Source organism: Zonotrichia leucophrys, chromosome 3 (genome assembly GCF_028769735.1).
Source record: "Zonotrichia leucophrys gambelii isolate GWCS_2022_RI chromosome 3, RI_Zleu_2.0, whole genome shotgun sequence".
NCBI classification, from domain to species: domain Eukaryota; kingdom Metazoa; phylum Chordata; class Aves; order Passeriformes; family Passerellidae; genus Zonotrichia; species Zonotrichia leucophrys.
In genome coordinates this window covers 86,503,866-86,531,363 of record NC_088172.1, presented here as the reverse complement: position 1 = coordinate 86,531,363, position 27,498 = coordinate 86,503,866, and the positions used below count along the sequence as shown (strand labels likewise).

The 27,498-nt window shown below is 35.2% G+C and overlaps 1 protein-coding gene across 2 annotated transcripts in view; it reads left to right on the top strand.

Moving 5' to 3' along the window:
* GPATCH2 (G-patch domain containing 2) overlaps positions 1 to 27,498 on the top strand; it is a 119,816-nt gene that overhangs the window by 9,497 nt on the left and 82,821 nt on the right. For both annotated transcript variants that reach the window (XM_064709135.1, XM_064709136.1), the window contains exons 3-5: positions 4,786 to 4,847; positions 12,692 to 12,874; positions 13,982 to 14,061. In XM_064709135.1, coding sequence (XP_064565205.1) covers positions 4,786 to 4,847; positions 12,692 to 12,874; positions 13,982 to 14,061 — 325 coding nt within the window. The remainder of the gene's footprint in view (positions 1 to 4,785; positions 4,848 to 12,691; positions 12,875 to 13,981; positions 14,062 to 27,498) is intronic.

The following is a 27,498-nucleotide window of genomic DNA, read 5'->3' as shown; positions in this document are numbered from 1 at the left end:
CAGTGTTTAGTCACCATTTAGACAGTATGTTCTGGTGTGTCATGGGCATAAAAAGTCTGCAGGTTGCCAAGGATATACATCATTTACGAAATGCAAAAACCAATTTACAGTTCAGAAACACCTGAGCTTACCATTAGAAAAATGGAGGAATGATGACCCTTTGGCAGTACACCTCATCCATCCATTCCAGACAACAGTCATACTACAGTGGTAATTGTTTCCAAAGTACTATTTTGACAACACAGTAAGGTATAAGTCATTTTTCTACTGTACACAGGGGATGTTAACTGCAGGGCCTAGTAAGGCTGGTTTTGTTTATTCCACATGCCAGGTTCTGAATGCAGAAGTGTCAGCAAGACAGACACGTCTTCAAAGATATTATTTTGATCAGTTCCTTGATGGCACTGGTGTCCCTGTTGTCTTTGTAGAAATTTATCTATAAACCGTTAAGCCTTTTCCTTACTGGACAGATAGAATTGAGGTGCAGAGAGTGGTTTGAACCAGAGCAGTCAGACTGGTTACTGTAATAACAGCAGCATTGGTAAGTGACTAACTCCAGTTATGGTCAGAAAAGTCTTAAGTCTTTCTATTATGTACTAGTTCTGTCCCTCACCTGTGAACAAGAAGGAGCTGGAAGAGCTGAATAAATACCAAACCTTAAATATTTTTCCTTACATGTTAATTACTAGAGCAGAACTCATCCTTCAGGGTAGCCACTGTAGACATCTCCCTTTGACATGCAAGTTGGAGTCTGTGCTGTTAGAAAGCCTTTGGAAAACTTGTCTTTTCTTTGACGATACTTGGAGTCTGTTCCTCCATGTCTGGGACAGATGTTTAAAAATTTCCCTCACACTAGGAACCATTGCATAGCTTTTCATATGTCCATACTCTTGTTGCATTTCTCATTTATGAAAGACTTTCTGTTATGCTATAAGGGTAGCAGTTCTTCAACTCAAAAGTTCTATAGCTAATTTTTGGATGGAGAGAAGAGTGTTCAATAAGGATATTCTCTTTTAGACTCCAAGAACCAAACTAATCAGGTCAGTCTGAATCTTCTTTCTCAAAAGAAACGTTATTGTTTTAAAAGCTGATCTTCCTCTTCAAAATACTTGATGTTTTGTTACCCCAAATGCTGCTTTTGTTCAAGTCATATTCTAAATGCTTGTTGTATATAGCCCCAGTAAATAGTCTTTAAAACCATTCTCATCTTCATAGGGTTTTCTGCTTATGCACACAGTTGAGATGGTCTGTCATTCTACTGAATAGAAAGCTTTGAAATCACTGAATTAGAAAACTTGCATTTTATGGTGTGGCTAGAAATCTGCCTAGAAAGCTCTTAGGTGATACAGTATCAGAATATTTCGTATGTGCATAATTTTAACTTGTTTTAATCTAACTTTACTTAGATGCAATGGTGCCTTTATTAGAGATCATTTAGCTGGAAGAATTTCAAAGAACCAACAAACTCTTAAGAAAAGTCTATGCTGAAAGTGAAAGCTTAGATTTTAAAAGGGAAGATGGGATTGTACAAGATACAAAGAGCTAACAAAGCATCTTGGATAACACTTGCACTTCAGCAGCTCTTGATGGAAGAGGAAGAATAAAAAGTATACAAAGTTGCTTTTTGTTTTGTATGCAATAAAGTGTGCCGTAGTATTCAGTGCAATAGTTCAGTAATTCTTAAAAATAGGACAAATTTTTTAGAAGTTTGTTTTTTAGAAACACCACAAAGCTGATAATTTTTAAAGGGAGTTAAATTGATTGGCTCTAAAACCAGTCAAAAGTTTTCAGAGTATACGTGACATTATTAGAAAATAACGTGTTTTGGAAGTGCACATTAAAAATGTTAAATGGCACTTCTTTGGCAGTCTTTTATCTCTGTATGTGGGTGTTCAAACACCAAACACCAGATTTTAAGTGCTTGATTCTGAAGTTGAAAGAGGAGTCTTCAAACTCTTGAAATGTCAGCATCTAAATGATCCCAAAGATGAATTCCTGGGAGGATTGTTTTAAGCACTGGAAATGAGATTTTTGGGATCAGAGCTTATCCATCCTTATCCTCAGTGTACAACTTTTGGTCAGTTTCAGCCAAATTCAGCAGTGTGTGATGTTCTGGGTGCTATTTAATTCCCACAGGCTTTGGCTCTTGTTTGTGTTTGAAGTGACTAAAGAGAGGTGAAATCACAATTGCCTGTTTCGAAAGAGAAGCAGCAGTGAAGCTCGGAGGCACCACCCACTGTGGCTGGGGGGAAAACAGGAGCTGGTCAGATCCTGGGGACAGCACAAAGCTCCCATGTCTCATAAAAACCAAGGCACCAGGCAGCTTGTTAGTCATAGGAACTGCAAATTACAAGTATTTCTTCTTTATTTCCAGAAATACAGAAATAAGGATGTGAAAGCTTTTTGGATAGCTTAGCTGTTCTTCCAAATTTTTGCTTGCACACACTATTTTATAGGACTAAAAAGAGTCTGTGGATTTTTCTGTTTTCATTGAAGTTTTACTGCGAGTGGAATTCTCATTATAAAGCAAAGGAATAAGCAGTATACTCTGCAAAATTATATTAAAACTGGAAATATATTCCATCATAGCAGTTTCATGCACTTATCTATTCGTGTATTAATTCCAGAGGTTTTGAATTTATTCAGTGAAATGACTGCCATCTAGCAATTATCTCAGCTGTAATCCCTGCCCAATGTGACTGTGGTCTGAGGAGAGTGAACACTGTGGCTGCCAGTGTTAGTTTGAATTCTTAAATTTTTTCAGAATTTTTTCAAAACTTTCAAGTGGTTATGTTTTTATGTGCTGACTAGTCCTTCAGTGAGAATTTTTTCACAATTTAAATATCTTAAAAAAGGGATCGAGTCTGTTCTCAAAATTGGAATTTTTGGTTGGGAAATTGGCTGAAATATCAGGGTTGAAAGGATTTCCTGACATTATTTTAAAGCATGCAATTAAACAATAAGTACACAAAAAGAATCTATGAAGAAGGGATGTTGTTCCCTTTAAAAAGGATGATGTAAAATTATGCACAAAGAAATCTAGGGTCAGTAAAGCCATCTGTGTTATAAATAAAGTGAGGATGTGATGTTTGCTAAAAGGCAATTACTAGGACTTGCAGTATTAGAAAGTTCAAGTCTTGGTGTCCCTCACAAAAGATGGTTCCATTCTCCTTGCATGCATATTGCTTTACTTCTGCTTAGGGCAGTTGTGCCAGTGCTGAAGTCTGTTCTGATTTTATTATGTATAAGATATAGTGTGAGTGTTGCTTATGCATCAAGAATTTGGATAAGCCTAAGATACATAAGATACAGCAAAGATTAAGGCAACTTAATCTTCAAACACAGAGCTATGTCTCTCTCTATATATATATGCTTTAAAAATCCCAAACACTGCTTTGTGTCATCTGCTACCATATTGTGTTTCAAATCTTGTTGGGATGAGTCCCAAAGGAAGATACTAAAAACAAATATATATGCTTATAATTAAATATTAATTAGATTAATTTTATATAGTTCATATATTTATATGAATAATTAATAAATTAAAAAACTCAAGACTTGCTTTTGTAAGAAATTAGAATTTAAAAGGAAATAATTTCCTCAAGTGTAGTAGTTATTTGATGTACAGATAAAAATAACTTAGTATTAAAAAATAAAAATAATTGGAAATAGTTTTTTTTCAAGTATAGGACAGCATGCAAATTGTAATATGAATGAGTATACAAAGGTAAACAGACATGAAGTTCTTGTGAGTGACTTGTATGGGCACATCAAGAGTAGCCGTAGTATTTATAAAATATACTTGAATTTTTGTGCTGAAGTATTTGAGTTTTTTTTTCAAGTTGTTCTACATCTCAAACTAAGTAAAATGTGATAAAAATTTTGGTGAGAATATTACCTCCATAACATAGCTATTCTCTTGATAAAAAGTGAAATAAAGGGTTTACAGAAAAGTCCTTTCATGTGAAACTCAAGGAAGTGCTATCTGTGTTATTAAAAGACCAGTCTGATTTACTGTTTAGGGACATGTGGGTTATTGTATGTAACAATGTGCATCCAGCAAAGAACTAAATACCTGCTCGTGTCTTTTCATTTAGAGATGTGTGTGCATGTTGTATACACACATTCTAATTTTAAGGCCATGCTGGAAGTCATAGCAAAGTAAACTGTGCCTTGTTTTTTTTGTTGCTGTTGATGATCCTGAATCATACTTACTTTCTTCAGGGTGACCTTTGTTTTGATTTAATTGGTTACCTTTATTAGAAACTTTTTCTGTCCTCTCTGAGTGGAACATCATGAAACCTTAAGCAGTATCTTTTCCAGAATATTTGCAAATGATGTTCAGAAAGGTAATTTGATTTTCAGACTCTTATATTTCATGTGCTGAAGGAAGGCTTAGGCTGCTTTTGATTGAGACTTTTCCTATTTTATTGAGCAGTGGTGTTCCAGGATCAAGCTGAATTGCTCAGTATAAGAAGGGAGCAGTGAGCATTTGATGGAAGGAGATAATAAAATGCATCAATTGTGTCAGCACCTCGTTGCAGTCACATCTGGCTTACTGTCAGGGTACCATTAGATTCCTATGGTTTTATGTGCCAAAAATAATATGCTTTGTAGTTAATGGAACTGGGATATTTGCAGTTTGATTTAAAAAAAAACATCCTGTTTTCTCTCCGATCTCTGTTGGGCTTAAGTTCAATCTGAGCACAGCCTTGTCTCCTTAAAATTTTATGACTGAAAGATCAATTGTTCTTTTGATCTGTTTCTCTCTTTCTCTTATTACAGTGAATCCAGCAGTCTGAGCAGCAGTGATGCTGGTTTGTTTACCAATGATGAGGGAAGACAAGGTATTGAAACAATCTTTCCCTTCTCCACCCCTCAAACCACATCAGTTGAAATTCTGTAAGCGTTACAAGTTATTTCATAGGTTAATTATTGTATTTCAGTTTCTAGTACTGTTTTACTGAGTGGAAGTATAGCTTGCTTTCTGTTTTGGTTTTTTTTTTTCAATGTTAACAGAGGGTGTCTTGACTACATGACTTAGTCAAAAGCTATGTTGAGAAACAGCCCCTGTAATATGATAAAGTTACTAAAAACTTGAGCATCTCCTAAAAACCATCTGTATTAAATGTCTAGTTCCTCCAATTTTCTGACAGGACTCTGATTATACTACTACTTCTCATACTATTCTTTTGAGATGGCTTTTTTCTTTCTTTTCCTCCAAACTGGTAGAGTTTTTTAATAGTTCTTTTTCATTCACTAATTTGTTTGAAAAGTAATTTCAAAGTAATTTCAAACAAACTGCTTTTTCTGCAGTCTAAGACTGAGATTTGAGCTGTTTAACATCTTCCCTCTGAAAAAAATTTCTTGAATCTGAAATGCAGTGAAGATTGAAACTTTTGTTTTAGTACACGTAATGCTTTCACATGTTTTTCTGTGATAAAACTGTTGAGGATGGAAGTAAAAGTTTGGGTTTTTTATCAGCTTTAGTCTTTATTGCAACACATTTACCTATATTATGCTATATTGGAGTAGAAACTTGCTATCTTTGACAGGATACAAAAATGAGACAGAAAATAGTCTCTCAAGTATTTGAGACTTGCTTTTCTGTTGGAAATTTTAGGTTAGTGGTAACAGAGGGTATTTTCTTACACATTTTGCCAAGGACTACTTGAGTGTGTGCAAGGAATAAAATCCTGACCCATTCCACAAAACTAGGTTAAAGGAACATTTGGGGTTTTTTCTTTTCTTTTTTTAATTTCTCATTCCATCTGTTTTTTTGGGGGTTGGGGTTATCTTCAGTAGGGAAAGGATTTTTCCTACTTAAAACAGAAATGTTACCTTCCTTGTTCAATGGTAACCTGTGCTACACAAACTGCACCTCCCAGCCTGAGTATCTGATTTTGGTTGTGCTAACTCATGTTTTTTTAAGAGTTTAGGTTCTCTTTGAAAATTTAGATTGATTTAGGTTGATTTGTGTTCAGTGCTACAATGCATTAAGTCTTTAAGTATGAGTCAAACAGATTTGCTTTTACTTCGCTATTTGAATTTTTCCTCTAACTTGGAATTTTTAAAGCATTTCTTCTCTACATTTATATGGAAGATGATCTATCACACTTCCTAATTGCACATGTTTTTCCAGTACCTTTTTGATATATTTCTATAAATATTTTTATCCTTAAATCCTGAAGTATATTATTTAAATCTTTGAATAATATGACTGAAAACATATTGCTTTCTCGTTTTCGTATATATTTTGTGGGAAGAGAAAACAGGAGGGATCAGTGACCAACTGTGTTTTCTCAGTGGTATGGTGTTACCTTTTTTAGTGTTGGTCCGTTAAAGTTGTAGTTCTTAGTTTTGTCTGATATTTGAATCTTGTTTCAGTTTTCAATTTTCAAGCAGAAAGCATAAGACCTGAAAATGTTTTCTGAAACACAAGTAAAAACAAACCTTAAAAGGATATTGTCATAACAATACATTTTTTCAATCTCTCCTTTGAACTAATAATTTTGTGGGTATGATCAGAAGACTGTTAGCTTCACAGTGGAACTCAGACACTTAAATCTGCATTATAGCTTTGGTTTTGTGAGACTTTTCTATGAAAGTACTATCAGAGATCCTACTTCAAAACCAAAATTGTTGATTTTCTAATAATGTTTATTCCCCCCAAAAGTAAATACTAGTAATTTGTACTCTCCTTAATTGAGGTGAGTTTATTCTGTCTCTGTGAGTTAATGGCTGAACTGAGACATACACTAAATTGACAAGAATGAAGGAAGAAGAAAGTCAGTCTAATAGAAGCAAAGGAAAGGCCTAGGTGTGATAAACAAAGCTGGAAGAGGACAGGATGAAAATGTATTAAGGGAAGAAATTGCTGGTTTTATTTTGTAGTTTTAAAGCTAGACACTTAATTACTGTCTAACCAGTGTCCCTCCTCCAGGATATCTATATCTTATATCTATATCTAATCATTAACATCTCTGTATATCTATGTTCAGAGCATCAGCATCTTGACCTCATTTGTAGTTCAGATTTTCTGCACTTCTGACTTCAGGTTTCTGCTAAGTCAAGTGGAGAACCAGAGATTGATTAATGTTGCCTGGTGAAATACTTGGTTTAAATGATGTGCCTGCCATCACTTGCAAGTTTGGGTAGCAAAGGACAAGAGGTTCCTTTTCTTCTGGGCAACATTTGTTTGTTTTGTGTTTCTGAGATCAGGAACCACATCTCATTTATTGCAGACAAATAATATCTATAAAACTTTAATAATTTCCCAAATTCATCCTTTGGGGCACGTTCTAGGAAAGTGACTAAAGCAGCAATTTCTTGGAGCATTTGACCAGTTAAATAAATAGTTGAGTATTTAATTATGAACTTTGGAGTGCCTGATCTTGTGACCTTTAATATTTTCCAAAATTTTTCAGAAAGGATATGGAGATAAATTTTGTTACAGTATCTAATTTTCTGTGGACAGAATCTTAGAAGAATTTCAATTTTGATAATTTAATTAAAGAAAACCAGGTGTAGTTTTAATTGGGATAGTTCTAGATACATTTTAATTCTCATCAATTGCTATGATAAGAGAAAATTGTTGAGACTTGAAAATCCTCTCTTCAACTCCTAATATGTGCTGTACCATCTAACATTTTTTTTAAGACTTCTGTACTCTTTTCCTTTCTCTGTTGCAGTCTTCCAGCTTTGTTTGAGTTGTTTGGTTCCCATGAAGTCCTTGTCTGAGCCCAGCCTTGTTTGCCCTCCTTTTCCAAGTTACCCAAGTGCTTACATTAGGTCATGTGAGAGGGCACAAGCAGCTCTCTTGTTGTGCTCTGTCCACTGTGCTAATTCCTTCTGGCAGAAGTAATTGATGCTCAGTTTTTGCAGGCCCAGTGTGGCAAATGTTTTTATTCTGTGAAACATTGCAAACCCTGAAGAGTTAGTCAGCAAAAGCTTAAAGATTATGTTTTGTGATGGTACTGTCAGGGAAGAGGGTAGCTGCTGAACTGTTAACTAAACCTCAAGTGACTTTTTGTGGGTTGTATTTTCTTCAGAGGTTTTCAAATTGGGCATTTTAGGGGTAAGATTTAATAGATAGAGTCACAGTATTTTTTCTATCGAGCTCTTAAGTATGGAGGTAGAAGAATCTGCCAACAAAGTAATTGAAATACCTAAGCAGCACCTGAAGTTTATGTATGAGAAATCCTCATGACTTCCCTTTTTTTTCCTCTTTTTGCCTTTTGTTCCAGGTTGTATTTGCTTGGCTGTTTTGCAGTTTTTAAAAACTTTAACAATAAGCAGTGTCAAGCCTGGTGTAGGAAAATTTTAAGAGAATCTTGAGCCAAAATGTCTAGTTATGCATTGCGGCCTAAAACAGCAACTCTGTGATCGGCCTAACTAGTAGCATCTCCTGCAGTTTCAAGGCACTGCACAGGTCAAAGACACTTTACAAGTTAAGCTTTCAACACATTGTTAACAAAACTATTGTTGTTCAGACACTAGTGGATGATACCCTGTTTTGGGTGAAGAAATAGTTAAATTGCAAGGATGTTCTTTAATGAGCTTTATAGCTTGGGTCTAGCAGAGAAAACATACTGTGTGTTCGTGGTTCATCTATACTTGTACACTTGGGGAAATTCAGAGTTGACTTAAGACTTCTTAAATGATGGCATGCAGCACTTGAAATGTCCTTTAAGATTTAAGCAAGTAGGAAGGAATATTATGTTAATAAAGTGTTAAACAGTTAAAATTGGAGAAGGTCAGAGAATGTCAGAGTTCCACTGTGGATGTGGCTAAGCGTTTAAAGATAGCTGTTCATTATTTTACCATTAAACATATATTAATTACTGTGTCCTTTATGAAGATGACCCAGTACTGATTCAGTAGAAGAATTCTAGTGAGGAACTAATTTGGACCTTGTACTGCATGTAGCTGCAGGTGACAGGGTGCGTTTCTCCATATAGAAAAGAATTAGAGTGTGCAATGCAAAGTGAAATCACACCAGGTTAGAACTGTTGTGGAAAATAAGTTTGTAGTCTTCACAGATGGAAAAGAAATAAGATGAAGCTGTTGCACATGACCTGAGTAGTTGAAATACTAAATATTTCTATAGCATACCTTTTATGTGTATATCTTCTGTCAGGGTAGTTCTGGAAAGCACAAAGTGCAAGATGCAGTGTTCCTCTGTGAAGGGGTAACTTCAGTTTCTGTTTTCCTGAAACTCCTGGGATGTGTTACAGTGAATATCCTGATATTTCCAAATGATTATTACAGCTTAGCAGTTGGGTTTTTTTAACCTAGAAAGAGATACACTGGTCCTGGAAATGACACTGAAATCCCAGGATATTCACAGACCTGTGCTCTTGTTCTCTTTGTGTGGGTTGGTGGATAACAGAGCAGCACAGCATCACGTGGTGTTTGTAGGACACTGATGCCAAACTTTTCACAGTAACCTCTGAAAGTGTGTTGTGATTGTCCTAGGCAAGCACATATAATGGCTGCTGGTGAGCCTGATCTGACCATTTTGTAATAAAACAGAAAGGGAGGTAGGACTCTCTCTTAATGTGCGGTGGAAAGTTTGTTGTAAAACTGCACTGCTTTAGCTAAAGTATGATTCAGGTATAGTTTTTCTGAACATGAAAGTGATAGTGATGCAGAAGGGGTCTTCATCCATAGGAAAACCACCAGAAGCTCATATAAAATAATTTTCTAAACTTCTTAAAGAAGAAGGCAAGGAATTTAACATGGGAGCAGTAGTTACATAAATATATAGACATCATAATACGGAGTGAACTTTAGGGAAACAGTAATTGGAGGGAGGGGATGGCCTAAAAATAACTTTAAAAAGTGTGTTAAGCCAGAAACTGGCCTGAAAATTTTAGGATTGAAGTTGACATTTCTGAGCCTCAAATTGACTTTATTGTACTGATCAGTGCAGTTATAATTCAATGTAAATTACTATGAAGTAATTCCTTGAAGCATTAACCTTACACATAAACAAGTTTGATGTATTTTTAAAATGTATTTAGGAGGATGCATGGGCTCTATTTTTGAATATCTGGTGGTTCTTCTACCTTTCCTGTACCTCGGAAAAATATCATAATTTGTGTAGTCCTGTGCTGAATCAGCATCCTAGGAGGAAAGGACAGTGTAGTGAATCTTTGGAAGTCAAAATTGTTGTTTTCAGCTTTTAGTATTCCTAAGATCACATTTGCTATGAATACTGTGCTGCCTTTTGAAAGCTGCAAATTAAAGTAGGATAAAATCCAAATGTTTGGTTACCAAACTCTTTGAGTGGGGAGGCCTCTGTGTTTTATTGCCTATATTTGTGAGGTAGGGAACGAATTAAATGCAGTGGTCTTCCCTGGCTCTGAAAGTGGCATCCCTTCCAGGTGAAACAACTGGTAAGCAAAATACCTGTGAGTGGTATCACCTGGATAAGAATAGTAGTAATAGGCTTATACTTGCCTCAAGGTGATAATATGATTTAAAATATTCAGAGGATTCAGAGTTGTTTAATTTCACAGACAAGGAAGCTAAAAACCAAGTATATCTGCATGCTGCTGTCATGTGGAAAAAGACTAAGAGGTTCAGATCTAAAGTCTGCCTTTGGCTGTAAGAAGTGCTTAGGGAAGTGTGTAATAGTATAAAAATTAAGGTATCTTAACAGAAGATTGTTTGACATACTAATATTCTTGTTACACAAAAAGGAAAAGTAATTCTTTCCCCCCCCCCCCCCCCCCAAGAACTGCTATTGGGCATATAGCAAATATATCAGTTTCCTTCTGTAGCTGCTGTTAGTCTTATTGCACATTCCACCACCCCAGTCTGAAATTGTAGCTTTCTTCCAAGGCTGCACTGCCTGCCTCTTACAGCTTCTGTCCCTGAACTCATCATGGACTCCCACTTCAGAATTCTGTGCCTATCTCCATGGATGAATTATGAGTAAGAAGACTACTTTTGAGCTCCTGATAGTATTTCTTGTTCGTGAAGGCATCTGAAGCTCTCATGACAAATAGAAAGACGAAGTTTAACAAACAAAAGTTTAGAAAGTGTTTCCAAACATAAAGGTTTGGAAAATCAAAACAAAGTATTTCAACCTTAGCTCTGAACCACAGACCAATCTAATTAAAAGGTGTGGTTCTCCTTCCACCACCACCAGTGTCCCTATTAAGTATTCTTAGAGTTCCTCCAAAAAGCCCATACCTGGCTGTAACAAAATGAGGATGGAATTAATGGTGAATGCCTCTGTGAAATGTCATACCTATAAATGAGGATTAGAGTGAATAGGGAGAGCAGGTAGAAATGCTTCAGGAATGCAAAGAAATTTAAATCTTTTTTTGACCTATGTATCTCTTCTCACCTTTCTTTTCACCTTCTTCCATCTAAAAGTTCCTGTTCTGTAGCCTCTGCTAATTTTGCTTTTAGTAGTCATCATTAAAGGTGTAAGGATCCCATTTCACCTGCAAGTGGCCAGTGAAGGCCTTTAATTGTTCTATATTTTCTAGAATTACTTGTTCTGATTGAATGTTTACAGTCATTTTCAGTTGTGCTTGATTTCAAATATTATTTACATTGTAACACTTTGTTTGGAGAAAGTATGTTGGATTTTATTTTTCATGAAATTTTGGCTTTGGTTTTCATCATTTGTATTTCCCCACTATGGAATTGAGTGACAGTGAAACTTTGCACAAGTGCATTTTATTCTTGAAATCTGTGTCTCACAAATCTTACATTTGTATCTTGCTTAATTTATTTCCAAATAAAAATGGAAATGACAAACAAATAATTTATGTGCAGAAATAATGAAACATGGTTGGATAGTTTGAAGTAGAATAAAACGTATAGCACATACCTAATCTGAGTTTTGGGTAGAGGAAAGAAAATTTCCCATGTCTTTTGAAGCTGTTTTCTGTTCTTCTGAAACTAGATGGTGTGTATGAAAGAACATGTTTTAAAACAAACATAAACATTTCTTTTTAGTTCCCAGTGTGGTTATGAGCTAATTTTAAGATCAAATTTTCAGTCTTGTATTTTCAGTCCTGACTTATTTCTTAATTTAAATCCAGGTATTTAAATTCTACATAGATAAATATTGTCAGTAAAAATTACCAACTTTGCGTTATAATGCAGTATAATTCTCAATCATGTGGTACTGTCAGTTTTCATTTAAAATCAACTTTTTCAAAACTTATTTCTAAATGAACTTAATCTGATTAACTTCATTTAGTCACATCTGTTCATGATTGTTTTTCCTTTTTACTAGCCATACAAATCATGAAATTAAGCTAATTATATACCATTATCAGCTGCAAAGAACCAGTTTCAGTTTTATACCTTTTAATTCCCTGCAGGAGATTAAGGCTTGTTTTTTTGTTAATATGTAAAGTGCAGTAACTTAAATGGATTTCCCCACAGTTATTGCCAAAAGGATTAACTAGTTTATTATTGTTTTCACTATTGTAAATTGGTTTTAAAGCATTACATTTTATGATGTTTCATTGATGGCAATGTTTGTCATGCTATTAAGAAACATTTTCCAAAGAAAACTGCTATATAGGAGTAATTGTTATACAGCTATAAAGTGAAGGAAATAATAATCCTGTCAGAGTATTTATTGATGGTAACATCTGATTTTTATTTTCTCTGCTCCTCCCTCTTTTTTGGGGATTTGGGGGACCCTGCCCTCACACAGGTGATGATGAGCAGAGTGATTGGTTTCATGAAAACGAATCAGGTGGAGCATGCGGAATTACAGGGGTCATTCCATGGTGGGAACAAGAAGACTCCACAGAACTGGACAGAGAATTGCCTGACCCAGTCTTTGAAAGTATCTTAACTGGTACTTTCCCTCTTATGTCCCGCTCAGGGAGGAGAGGTAAGTAGCAAATCAAGCAAATGCAAGCTGTAGAATGACTTGGGTACAGTAGAAGGATATCTGTGGATTATATTAAATATGTAAAATGTGTACAAGTCTTGGAGTTAACCTGTTTGTTTTCCTTGAACTGTTAAATTTTTAAGATATCGTTAGAGTGAAATAACTCAAAGTCAATTATTAGGAAAGTCAGAAGATGCAAAATGGCTCATTTTGATGACCTGCTGTTTTTATTTCTTTCAATGTTTGCATTGAGAATTTTTCAACATTATTTCAAATGAAACCTGATGTTCCATTTTGCTCCCGGCCTTTGCTGTAATGTATAGAATTCTATAGAAGTTCATTAATTTAAAGGCTGGAAAGACTAATGTGACCATCTGCCTTGCTTTATGGCCATGTTGTTTGTACAGAAGAGGGAAGGGTACTTCTGGAGCATGGATTGAGATTGTAACTTAGAAAATACCCTTTTTCTTTATTTCTAAAGTACTTCCCACCACTGTGGATCCAGTGTTACCAATGGTAAACTCTACCAGTGTTGGATTGCATTTACAGCTAGGAACACACTCTTGTCCACAGATTGAAGCTGTCAAACCTCAGCTTGCTGCCAAAGAATTTTGTTGTACCTTCCTCTGCCACAAGGATCTTCTTTCCCATTCAAAAACAAATCTGAGCAGTGGTCAAATCACTTTTAAACTACTACACTGAATGTATTGAATCCTTCTGTGAGGATTATTCTGTAGACACTTGGATTGCTTTGAAGGACTTGGTCGCTGCAGATTCGCCAGATTTAATGTTTCCTAGTGATAAGGAAGTTGTAAGTGATGCAAAAATCACTTTCTACTATAGTTCTGCTATGCTCTGCTTGTGCTGCCAATGGTGCATCGATCCAGGATGGCAGTAAGAATAGCTGCAAAATTGTAAATTTTCTTGATAATTTATTCTTTCCCTTACTGTTCCCATTCTGTGCTCTGTGTTTCCACCAGTAAAATGTTTGCCAATAAAATGGTTTTGTTTAACAGAGTTCATATTGATAGATTGGTGTGTATTGGTGAATTTTATTGGTTCTATGGTTGAGAAAATATTCTTAAACAGACTTGTATTTTTTTGTAGGTTTCCAGAGCAGATGTAGTCATCTTCATGGAATGCCAGCAAGAAACATAAAAAAGGCTTCAGGAAACCAGAATGCACTGGTAGGTGTTCCCATTTTTGTAAGCTCATGTGCATTGTTCTGAGGGGTTTTTAGAAAAGCATATTGTTCTAATGCTTGTTCCCTGACATTATGGATGGATAATGGAACTGGAAGACTTGCTGCCACTGCTCCCTGAGTGTATGTTTACTCTTTTTAAATATTCTGACATTCCACTGCAGAAGAAAGAATCTGATACTGTTTCTCAGTACTTGTTTTGAAATAAGCAAAGGAAAAACTTTTCAGTGCGGTTGTGTGTATATATGTGTATAAGTTACTATTTTCAGTATATGTCTTATGTCTATATGAAAACATGTTTCATTTTTATGATGAAAATCAAATAAATTTCTTTTCTGATAATAAGAAAGCTTTCAGGATGCATTGTAGCGCAATTCAGGTCATATTTTTTCCCAAAAATCTGTTTTGAAAAATATGTCCCTGTTTTCTTTTCTTTGGTTTACACTTGTGTGGTCAGGCGAAAAGGGTGTACACAAAGGAAAATTAAAACAGGTTATCCAAGTGCCTGCCATAGAGATCATGCATTTCTTTGTACTGAGCCTGTTCAAAGCTGGCACTACAAATGGCATGTTTGGGGTTTGTAGTACCTACAGCCCTAGGAGCAGTATTTATAAGTGGAGGAAAAAATTCACCTGTCTTTGCACTTCTGTGCAATCTAACACCTGGATTTTCCTACAACTTTTGTCTAAAATAAGTTTCTAATATTTTTTTTTTCAATTTTTCCTCGGAGAAGGGCATGATGAGAAGAGAAATTTGACTTTTTAAATTTAAATGCTAAAATGTATTAATTATAGCCCAGTCTATTTCTTTCTTATAAGAAAAATGTTTGGAAGAGCATGTTTGAGATCCTTTATCAGGTGTAATAAACATAGGCCAGGACAATAAATGGATATTTGTTTGACAACATTAAATGTTTTCAGATTTAAGTTGCCTAAACAACATAAGTTGCTTCTGAGAAATGTAAGAGTTATTATATGTGGAGAGAATAGAAAGGACCTGCTAGAAATTTAATTCATTTTGAAGAGGCAAGGTTTTTGTAATTGAAGTTCCTGTCCAATAATTGCCATTTGGAGCTGAATAAGATGCTTTAAAACCTTGGCCTGTGATCTCTGCTGTTAGTGGTCATGAATTAGATGAATGCTATCTAGTTCTTGGTTTCCTATCTACGTATTTTTATTTTTGGTTCAGTGCTTGCTTGAGCATATCTGGGATTTGTAGCCCATTTTCTAGGCTTATTGCAATTTCACTCTGGTATTTTATAGGAGCTATTATAACTGATAGGTTAGCTTCATGGTACTGATGATACATGGCTTAACTACCCTAAAATCTTTCTTTTCCTCTAAATTGTAAAAAGGTGATTAAATTTCAATTGATGAAGATATACTGTGAATGCATATATATAATAAAAAATCCTAATGTTTATTTTCTGCTGGATTGTCCTTAGGAGTCCATTTTGTCTTCCACTCATGGTATCCCATATATAATGATGGTATTTTAGTTCCCTTTATAACAAATCCAAGCCAATCTACTAAAGACTGATAATTCAGTTACCTCCAGTATTAAATGTGTCATTTGCATGGTGTTGTGGAAGAAGGTTGGCATGTGAATGTAGCTTCTGAGTCACTATGTTTAGGCAGGAGTCACAAATTGAGGGGATGTGCTGTTAGCTCTGCAGATGCAGCTTTCTGACCTCCTTAATGACTATTTATGTTTGTGGGCACATCTGCTGCATCTGTCTTTGCAAATATAAACCAGAGCTCGTGTGCTTCCTTTTGTCAGTGATTGCTTCTTAAACAAAATCTTCTTTAGATACTTAAATTCAATGACAAAAATGTCATTTAATACCTGTGACATCTGATAACGCAGAACAAGAAGTAATTACTGCTATTAGATGGTAACAGTGAAGAAGAGCAAGAATGCTTTAAGAAAGATTAATATCCTGAGGAAAGAACACTGCAGACTCGAGTTATTGAACAGAATTGTGGTGTGAATGAATTCTCTTCTAGCAGGAAGGAGTCTGATGTCTGTATCACGGCTTTTAGGCAGACCTGAAAGGGAGACAATGTTAAAAAATAATAGATACAGTACCTAAAAGATACACATTATATCTTCTGTTCAGTCTTAGGGTTTGTAATTTGTATCCACAGAATGTGAGCATACAGTTGGCTTTTTGCATGCAGTCAAGGCTTAAGGTTTTTTGAAAAGCTTGGTTGAAGGTTCACAATTATAGCAGTCAGCAAAGCCTGGGTGAGATCACAGGTTTGGGGAAGGCAGAGGGAGGAGCTATGATAATGGCTGGATATACCCTCATCCTCTCTCAGAAAGTGTTTAATGCCCAACTATTTGGGGGTTTTCTTGTAAGAAGAATAACAGGCTAAGAGTGGGAGTATTTCTTGCTGCAGACCAAGGAAACTGCGTGCTCACATCACATTCACAGTACTGTGGGAGCTGAGGATCAGAGCACCAATGCTGCTCTTCATGGACCAGGCAGCAAACTTGAGGTAGCCACAGCTGGCACTTAGAGTCTCTCCAGAAGCTCTTCCTGTGTTTCATGAATGAGTTGCTTAATTTGAGCAAACTCATGGGTTTTTCTTTTATCAGGTGTGTTGCCTTTGAGTCAAAACACTTTTTTGATAATCACACAACTCTGGACAAGAAAGAGAGCAATAGAAAACCTAGCATCCATGTACTTTGAAAATCCTTACCTACTCCAATGTCCAGGTTGAATGAGTTATACAGCAGATGACAACTGAAAAGGCTGAGCAAGAAAATGAAAAAGAAAAAAGGAAATATTCAATACAACTGGCTTACAGCCTTTCAATTGTCCAGTTCATAGATAGACAAGTTTTTAATGGGATCTGTAATTAAGTAGTTTGTAATGTATATATTTTGGGTTGCAACTATAATGGTGGCTTTTTATGTCTTCATTGCTTGATTTTGTGATAGCATCAACTGTAGCTATACTTGAAAAGAAATAGAAAAGTATATGGTTTCTCTAATGCCATGCAAAGTTGATAGTAGTAGTTTTGTAGTTAAAATTAGGAAAATTATGCATTTGCTTTCATGTTTAATGTATTCTTTTAATAAGGTGTATATTGCACCAAATCTTATTGTGGTTGAGTTGAATTGGTTGAATCTGAAGTTACAGATGACCTGATGAAGTAGTCCCAAGCCTCACATTGCTTTGTGTTAGGAAAACACAGAAATCCTGACATTTAGAGGTAGTGTTCCATGAATGAAACACTGATTTCTAGAAGGAATGCTTTTTTTCTTCTGGTCTTTATGTATGTTTGTAGACTTGGTACTCATCTAGGGACATATAGTTTATATACATGTCACTTTTCTAGTACTGTAGCTGTGTTGATTCTAGCAAACGGCAGGTGAAGCTTTGGTATTTCATAGAATAAAATGTGAAATCTAACCCTTTAGATGTGTTGAAAGTGTAAAGGTTTGTTTCTATGATATAGAATACTAAGTTACCTCTTTACCTAAAATTATTAAGGTTGTCATTTTTTTCTCAGATAGATTCCCGGGGAGAGCATAAAACCCCTTTTTAAGAAAATAAGAGTTAATTATAGATAGCAAAAACAAAGCATGACTGTTTTTTCATTTTCTTCAAATTGTTTTGCCCAACTTAGTATTCAACTGAAAATTTTGACTTTCATTCACAACTCCTCCATACAAATGTGGAAATTTTAATAAGTTTGGAAAATGAGTGCTGCTGTTTTAGCTACTCCTTGTGTGGTTCTAGGCACTGTTTCTTCCCTGAGACAGAGAGAAACATTGCAGTGTTTTGTTCAAGAACTCTTCAGTGTCGCCTCTTCCTGCCTGTATTCCCTGTCTGGGCTGGAAGCTGGTAAGTGATTTCACTGAGCTAAAGTGCAAAAAACATGACCAATAAAAAAAGATGCTTTCTTTTGACTCTGCCAGTTTTTCCATCCATCACCTTTGTGTCGTGGGGATTGGTTTCATTATATTAAAGACAGCTTGTATTAAGTCTTGCACTCCTGGATTGATGTATTTTTTTTGCACAGCTGTGCTACTGAGCTTGACTATACACAGTTGTAATTATTCAAAATGTGTTTAAAGGATGAAAGCTACATTTCCAGGACCCGTTATCTGAGGATGTCTGGGTATTTCTGTCAAATCCTGTGACTTTTATTTTAAAAGTTCAAAGATAAAAGCTTTTCTCAAAAAAATTGTTGACAGATTAACAGTCTGTTGACATTAGGAGAAAAGATGCATTGAGCACTTGTGCTGTTTTAAACAGCTTTCAAAATGTAAAATCAAATCAAACATTTCTGCATCTAAGTTTTTTTTAGCTGAAGAAACAGCCAGGTGTTTTCAGGAGCTTTTTTCATGTCAAAATATTTTGGAAACAAAGTGAAATATTACTATGAAAGAAACCTTGCTATAGATCCAAAGAATATTTCCTTAAAGAATAATTTGGGCACTGTTTTTACAATATTGGTCATAAGCCTCTTTGTGGATACTCTGCAACATTTGGAAGAACACTGCTTCTCAAGTTGAAGTGTATTTGGTGATGGGGAGAATTTGTTTATGTTGGATGAGTGGTATAGTCAGATAATATAGTAAAATATAGTATCAGCGAGGTGCACAAAAGAATTTATCTATGGTGTATTAATTATTTTCTTCAGTTAATGATTTTCTGTCATTCAGAGCAATAGTCTCTATATCAAATTCTGTGGAAATGTGATGGTATTAGATTATAACAAAACTAAACTCTTGTTGAATTTCACACTTTGATTCATTCATGGTGAGGAATATTAAGCCTCTGCCTGAGGATAGCATTTTGAAACCTTATGCTGCTAAAACTGCAAATGAATTTACCTTTAAACAAGTAGGAGAGTAGGGTTTTTTTTGTTTTGTAATGGTTTTATTAAGATTTCCTGTCATCACAAATACTCTGAGCTACTGAAAGCCTTTCTTAGTATGCTTTTCACTTTTTTTTATTTGTAATTACCTTAAATTGATACCTATTTATGCAAAAATCTAGTCACTGTCATGCTCTTTTAGTCCTGTCTTTAACTCAATACCTTAGTTTTACAGTGTAGAGGGATAAAACTTCCCTAAGGAGTGAATGGTTTCCTGCACCTATGTGCTTCTTGCAGATATGTTTTTTCAGGCAGAAAAATTCAGATTGTTAGGAGAGGAGATGCTGCTGGGATGTTGGTGTAAGCCCCACCTTGGATTCTTCTAGTGTTCAGTAACTATCGGCAAAAATACTACAGTTTTCCTGAGGAATGAGTCAAGTGGCACACTTCTAGACTTCAAAACGTAGTCACATTGAAATAGCATTATTTTATGACAAAACAATAGTTTCACATTTAGCAGAAGATGTTGCTTCCCATGGCAGGGGGGTTGGACTGATGGTCTTTGGCTTCCAACACAAATCTGTGAACCAAAGGGAAATAAACAATCAGTCAAATTTCAAAACCTCATCATAAACAATGTAGGTTTCAAAATGAAATGTAAATGTCACAGACATCTTTTGTGAAAAATCCTTTCTTTAGGATTTTTCCCCTTTCTGAGAAGCTGTGGCCTCAGCAACATAATATAAACCATGGTTATCTGCTGCTGTGGAATGGAACAGGTGCGTCCGTGATTGGTCTTGGGTGAATGTTTGGATTTACTGACCACTCACAGCAGAGCTTTCTGCCTGGACACAGAACTTTGTGATTCTTTCCTTTTCTATTCTTAGCTTGCTAGCATTCTGAGAACTTTTCTCTCTATTCCTTTTAGTATAGTCATAATGTAATATATATCATAAAATAATAAACCAAGCCTTCTGAACATGAGGTGAACATTCTCATCACCCTCTTCACCCTGAAAGACCCTTGCAAGCCCTGTAACAATGTAAATATTCTCGAAAATGCTGAGGTACCTGTGATGTTTTTAACTTCGTGTATATATACATTTTTGGAGGAACTGCTCACTGTTATTACACCTTTTAATCCTCACCATGTATTCCACATCGCAAGAGCTTCTTTTTTCCACAAACTAATTTTCCTGTGCGTTTTTTCTAAAGCTTTCACTTACACCAGTGCAAGCCTAATGTAACTTCCATCTGCTATGGGAAGCACCTGATGGAGGGCTAAAGCTGCTTAGTGACTTTCATAATGGTTTAGTGTATTTCCTCATTGAAAGGATCCTAATTACACCTGTATCATTTTTCATGCTAGGTCAGTTCTCAAAGTGGTTCTCATCACTAATAGCACCAGTAGTGGTATCTGTATGTAAGGCACAGTTGGTTTGTATGTGATTGTTCAAGGCAGAGCACTGCAATTAATAGGTCAGGTTTGTCAGTGTTGATGTCATTGTTATGAAGGGTTGTGATTTCTACCTATCACTTTTGAGATCTGTGGTTAAATAAAGTCTGCCTCACAAGGTGTTTGCATTAAGTGACAGTGATTTTTGTGTCACCTGAAATTGTCTAATGAAAATCTTCAATTATCATGGTGTCATCAAATCAGTAAAGAGACACAAATAATACCACAGCATTTGTCTCACTTGAAGCTGCACTTCATTAACCAGAAAAAAGTTATTGGTGAAGGTGAGCCATGTGTCTTTTATTCATTCTTCTGTACCACTTACCTTGTAAATCAGAGTGTAGAGTCTTGAGTTGTGTCCTGCCTTGATTCTTACAAAATCTATGACTATCAAGAAAAAAAAATAGTTTAGATGCACCAGCCGATTAATAGTTTTTGGAGATAACATTTGTACTTTGTCAACAAAATGTAAGTATCTTTTAGGTATAACCAGGAAAAGAGATACTCTGTGTCACAAAGCTCACAATGGTTTTTTATTGGTATAGTTGACCTACAGTGACAATCAAAGCATACCCTTAAACTATCAAAGATTAACTTCTGTCTAGCTGAAGTGAATGTGGTGACTTAGTCTCTTCTTGGACTCTCAAGTATAGTGTCAAAACCAGCATCCCACTTCAGCAAAGCAGTTGCCCTGCAGCATTAGTCTCAGAAATGCCAAATGTGCTGCTTAGTTTTTTAGATGCGTTCTGTGGTTTATTCATGGTGACAAGTGCTATGAACTGTTAGGCTAAGCAGTATTTCTTGTAATTCACCTCACCCCAACCGCTCCAGTGATTGTCATCTACAATTTCACTTAAGTTTATTTTCAAGGAGGACAAATAGCGTTATGATATCCCTTTCATTCTTCAGTTAGTGTCTGTCTTGAAAACACATTTAATACAGTTTTACAGCAGTCTTTACAGATAATAATGATTTTTAAAACCTCTGACCTCAAAATACGAAGCAACATGATTATTCCTCTTGTTTTCTGCAGCTTTAAAAGAAACCTCACTGTCTGGTGTGTGACTGCATAAAATGTTTCTTCTCTAGACATTTGGAAATTGCTTATTTTGACTTCCCAAGTGCCTATGGGTTCTTTGATGTTTCATGGTTTTGTGCAATTCTAATGGGAAAAATAAATCCTTTAATTGTTATTACACTTAGTATCTTTCCTGCAAGAATCTCACTGTTGGATCTCTTTTAGAAACTTCTTAATGTCTCAAGAGCAGCATTTCAAATAATTAATGGTAGAACAACATGCTAGATCCAGAGTCAAGTTAGATTTCCTAAATCTAACTTGAAATCCTGAGCTGGATTTCCTTGTGCTGAGCTTGATGGGGGGAGTTGATCCTTTAATGCTGAGAAGAGATAGTAAAACATGTGTAATAGGCAAGGAACACCTGCACAGATACTATGGTTTACCTGATAAGCAACATCTCATTTATGTTGTAATAGCATCATAAACATTAGGTAAATCATGAAAATCATGCCAGTGATTTCAGCTAACATGTTTTTTAAAATTTTTAAACCGAAAACAACTACAGTTCCTAAACACTTGGAAGTTTGTTCTTATTCAACCCATAGTAACTCATTCACATGAATAGGTTTTTCCATCAGGGCTGCTGATGGGTGGAACAACTTGAAAATACATTTTTATGTTGCCCTTCATATGGTCGTCATCTGTAATGAATGCAGCCGCTTTACATGTCTAGAGGTAAGCAGAGTATTTCCATCAGATATCTAGATTAAGCCTATTAAGTGACCACCTAGATTTGTTCTAAGATAAGCAGGTTCTATTCAGATGTACTCATTTGTTTTGTTCACTGGTTCTGTTAGAATTAGTTTATGTAATTCATATTCTAAAAATCTTGTGTGAAGTGATGGATAGCATTAACAGCTTATCTTTCTAATCATTACTATAAGGCAAGGATGAGAATATTTTAATGTCTTGATTTTTAATAAAAGCAAAAATACAAACCCCAATTTATACTGTGGGGGCATGGGGGGGAGGTTATATGTTCAGTTTGAGTTCATATGGCTTGTACCCAGAGTAAGAAGTACTGCAAAAAGAGTGAATTAAACTGGATCTGTAGTATTCTCTCCACCAATTCATCATGGCAGTGCATATATCAAATTACTTCAAAATACAGGACAGAAAATCAAGTAGGAAACATACATGATGTATTGTATTGAAGTTGAGTGGACAAAGAAAATTACTTGGCTTCTTTTCTGATGTGAGAGATTATACAGGAATGGAGAGGTCCTCTTCTGCCATTCTCTTTGATTGCTCTGACTTCAGCTGGACGTAAAGACAGTGTTCTGTAACATGTTAAACACAACCAGAAAGGACAGGAGCAAACCACAGTTGTTGTACCTACCTTACTTCTGAGTCAGCTGGAAAAGTGCTTGCTACTGTTTGGTTTCATGAAATAAGACAATCAAATGTGCATACTTAGAGTGTAGTTTTAAGAAGGCAAAAATTACTCAAAACTCTTCCGACCATTACCGCATGGTATTTACAGCAAGTAAGCATATAACTGAATGCAGAACCTTTTCTTTACAGAAGTGTAGGCTTTGTTTATATTTCTGCAACATGTTCAATTTGAAAACCTGTTGGACATGAGCACTTTATAAAACATGTTTATCCAGAATCAGAGACAGCAGTGCTAACTTTAAATAAAATGGTGGTAAGCAATCCTAGATTGGGAAGGTTATTCCCCATAGATAATCAGTACTTTAAAAAGTTTCATGGGCTCTTGATGTTGTGGGAAAGCCCTTCATAAAACACTGGTATGATGTTTTCAAAAACATAATAATTATTGTTTTTTGTGTACTTAAACCATTTGTCCAGTTGCTGATTTACATAGAGTATCTAGGAATAAAGAAGACAATAAGAAAAGGTTTATTATCATTAGCACTTGCAGCTGGAGTGGTCCAAGAGTGTATTAGTCCTTGCATTAGTCAGCTGCAACATAGCAGGTGCTTTTTTAGCTTCTTTTTGAAGTGAAGTGTAAATGCTTGTAGCGGATCAAGTGAGCACTTCAGTCCAACAGTTTTGGTAACAGTTCAAAATCTGTTTCACTCAGCCCTTGCAATTAGACTCAGAAGACTTTTATACTTGCTCCTGATCTGATTTTTGCTGTGGATAGTTTTTCTCATTACTGACTTGGGATAGGTAATTTGACAGGTGATTTTAAACACCTGCATTCACAAGTAGGAGACTAACTTTCTCATTCTGTTGTTTCTCAGCTCTGACTTAGTATTCCTGCAGATCTTGGTTTTAAAGGTCAAGGAAGAAACTTCTCAGTTCAGAGAACTGAAAGTTGTTTATTTAGGGAGTCATCTTTCCTTACTGTTAGCTGATGGGCAAACTCTGTTTCAGCTGTCTTGCTTTAGATGCGTATTTCTTTAAACACTCATGTAGTTCACTTTAAAGAGCTTTTTAGAGAAAATGTGCCCCATTTTCCCTTTGCCCTGACCTGTTTGCTTTGGACAAGGCTTCTAAAAGCCTTTTTTCACAAAGACCTAAACAGATACGTACAGTATGTTCACAGTAGGCTGCATTTTTATTCCCTGAAGAATATGGTCAAACTGGAGAAAACCCTTTTTCCTGTTTTCTGTCACCCTGTTATGCTATGGGAAAGAAAGCATTGTACATGTCACAATTGAAATTTTGTTGGCGTACTGCACCTCTTGTGGTTTTTTTTAAACCTGGGATCTACATTTTGGTATAGCTATAAGGCATTTTAAGACTATTTGTACTATCTAAAAGAATTCTAAGAATATTGGTTCTTAAAAGTTATTCTAAACTCACTTTTCCATACAGCAAAATATAACATTAAGGCAAAATGTAGGCAATGACTCCATAAAAAAAAAGGGAGGGAGGGAGTTTGTTTAAATAGAAGCTACCATTTCAGAGTTAAGTTAGGCATAAATATTATAAAATATACTGTTATGCCTTGTTCAGGGGAACGTTTAACTGTATTTTTTCTGATTGACGGTAGGTATTAGATATTATGTGACTGTTAAGCTTAAAAACTCTGAAGGTTTTATTAAAGTTTTCTTTGTACCCAAAGCAGTATCATTATAAGATTTCTTCCCCTATATCAGTGATGCAGATGCATATTTTCTTTAGTATTTATTGTGGGGTATTTTTTGTTTCAGGAAAACAACTTCATTTATATAGGATGTTTTACTGAATCTTATATTAAATATTACTAGAATGTGGAAAATATTTTTTAAATATTTGGAGGTTGATGGATTGGTTCTCTTCAAAGGGAAACAAAACACTAAATATTTCTAATCCTGCATTATTTACCGCATGGATGGGTAAATGCTACTTTAAGCCCCATAAAATTAAAAGGGAGAAATCTGCCAACTGTAGCAGGAATTGGATTTAGGAAGAGTGGTACAGAGCCAAAATATTGCTACAGAATTAAATGTCAAAAATCTTCTTTAATAGTAGATATATAGTTCACAGTGTCTGGTTATGATTAATACATTTAATCTAAATCACTGAAAGTTGCTCTCTCCTTTTCCATAAAATACAATAGGACACAAATCAGTTTTACTGTAGGTGGATAACAATTGGAAAATAATGCATCTTCCCGCCCAATAAATTGTCAGTTATACCTTTTAACTAAAATCGATTCATCTTTCCAAAATTTATTACGATTTCTAATAATAAATCTTTTCAAATGTTTATTCATTTGCTTTTTGATACATTTGTGCCACTTTTGCTATGGTCTAATGTTTTTTCTTTTGATTCATTGTAAATTAGAAAATCTATTTTGAGTCAATTTTCTAGTTAAGAAGTTAAAATCTATAACCCAGCCATTTTTTCATAGTCTCCTTTGCACATTTTAATACCCTTGAACTTAGATCCAATCCAGTAAATTCTGATCAGAAGGTGATTAAAAGACTTTTCACAGCAACTTCTTGACTGAGGGCCAGATTCGTAAAACAAGTACTTATGAGATTGTTAGCTGGGTTTTTCCTGCACATATTTCTGAGTCAAAGAGGAAAATTGAAACAATTATAGCAGATGAACAGACACATACATAGGTTTTGGTCAAAGGTTTTTAATATGGGCAGTCAGAATTGTCCTTGTGATTGAGAACCCAAAGATGGTGTGATAGAAGCTTCCTTTTGTTGTCCCTTTATGGCAGCAATGCAATGGCAAAAGTGGTGATTGCTAAAGCATGCTCTGTGCACCATCATTTGGGGTGTCTGTAATTATCCAACTAACCTCTTCAAGTGTGGTCACCTGCTGTGTAATGTTTATAGAAGTAACACTTTTCTTAAGAACATATTTTAAAAGAAATTTCTCTAATGTTTGATATTCTAAAAATCAGTGAAATTGTGTTCACTGTTCAGCAGTTTCCTGCTCTGTATATAATAAAATATGTCAGAGTGGGATTGTCTTATTTTTTTACAAATCTCCCGATAAGCATATTTCCTGTTATGATCCAGTTAAAAAATGTGATCTTAATCAGATTTCTGACAAGAATTATATATGAGAAGGTTAATTTAGTATGTAGTCATCTCAAATCTCTTAAAGGAACAAATATGTTTTGTTTCTAAAAGAAATGGGAACAATGGCAGAATAGAGGAAGAAGGCTAGAAAATGTTTGAAACATAACTATAAGAAAATTACAGTTGTAATTTAAACTTGATCTACAGTATCATGTTTTGGCCAATTTGTGTAGCTGAAAGCATCATGGGCTTTAAAGTGATTGATTTCAAAGTTAAAAAAATCATTTGTATGGATGGATTGGAATTCATTAATTTTACTAATTACACAGAGAAGAAAACAGATGTTTTCTTAGGCAAAGATCAGGCTTTAATTACAGGTCTTACCTGCTTATCTAAAAATAGTGTCAATATGTTCATGTCTCTCAAAGTTAATTTCTGATTTTTATATGGAAATATGATTTTTTGCCCATTTTAAGCCTTACTCTAATTTTGTACAAATACAAATCTGATACTTAGAGTACTTATTGAGGGATACATATGTCATAATCGTGTATTAACCTTCTTCAAGAGTAAGTTAGGTGGAAAATGCCCCTTTAAATTGTCAAAATCAGAACCACCTAGTACTACTCTATTTCTAATTGTAATAATGTGTTACAAAAAGAGTCTAAAACATTTTCAACAGAGCAGTTTCCAGCAGTGATATAAATCTCTGTGACCTCCCCTTAGGACGTTTTATTCTGAGCTATGTACTGGGTAGGACTACAGCCTACAAGAGAAATGCAAAGGAAGCTGCCATAGAATTAGAGAAACAACAGAGGGTTTATGTGTGCTTGTTTTGCGCTTTAGCCAATCACTATAAATGTTGTCTGTTTAAATTGCATTAAATTTGTATTTGTCACTGCCTTGGGGAAGTGGAAATTACTTAACTAGTGCTAATAATTGGCAAGATCCAGAAAGACATGGTCTTCGAAAGGAACATTTGCAGCTGAAGATGCATGATCTATTACAATAATTCTTCTTGTGCCGCATTTTTCTGTGTTTGAAAGAAGCACATGAGCAAACAAGCATCAGTAAGTGTAACTGGTAGAATGAATATTTAATAATGTATACTGATGCAAGGCTGTAAACTAACTCTGATATGTAACAATTGTAAAATTATAATCATGTGATCATTTTAACTTTGTGTAAACTCTTTTAAGCTTTAAAATATGATTTTCTCTGAACTACGTTTGTACTGTCATTTCTCGGGGTTTATAGTTGCCAGGACACTTTAGTTATTTCAGAAAGTGTGTATGTTGCATGGAAGAGAATTGTCATGTCCTTTCAGAAGAAATGTGTTTCCTTTTGGATTAGAAGAGTGAGCACAACTTCTAAAACATAAAAAAGTATTGAGATGTGTGTACTGTAAAGTAACACAAAATAACAAAACGTAAGCAGTATCAGTAATAACCCATTAGTAGCAAACTCCAGTGGTTGTCCAGATGTTCCATGACAATCTTCTCTTCCTTTTAGATGTTATGGGGTGGGGAAAGGTACTTTCTGAAAAGCAGTCTGCCTGGGTGTACTTTCAAGATTTTGGTCCGGGGGATTATTTTTGGGGTTTTTTATTATTTTTCTAT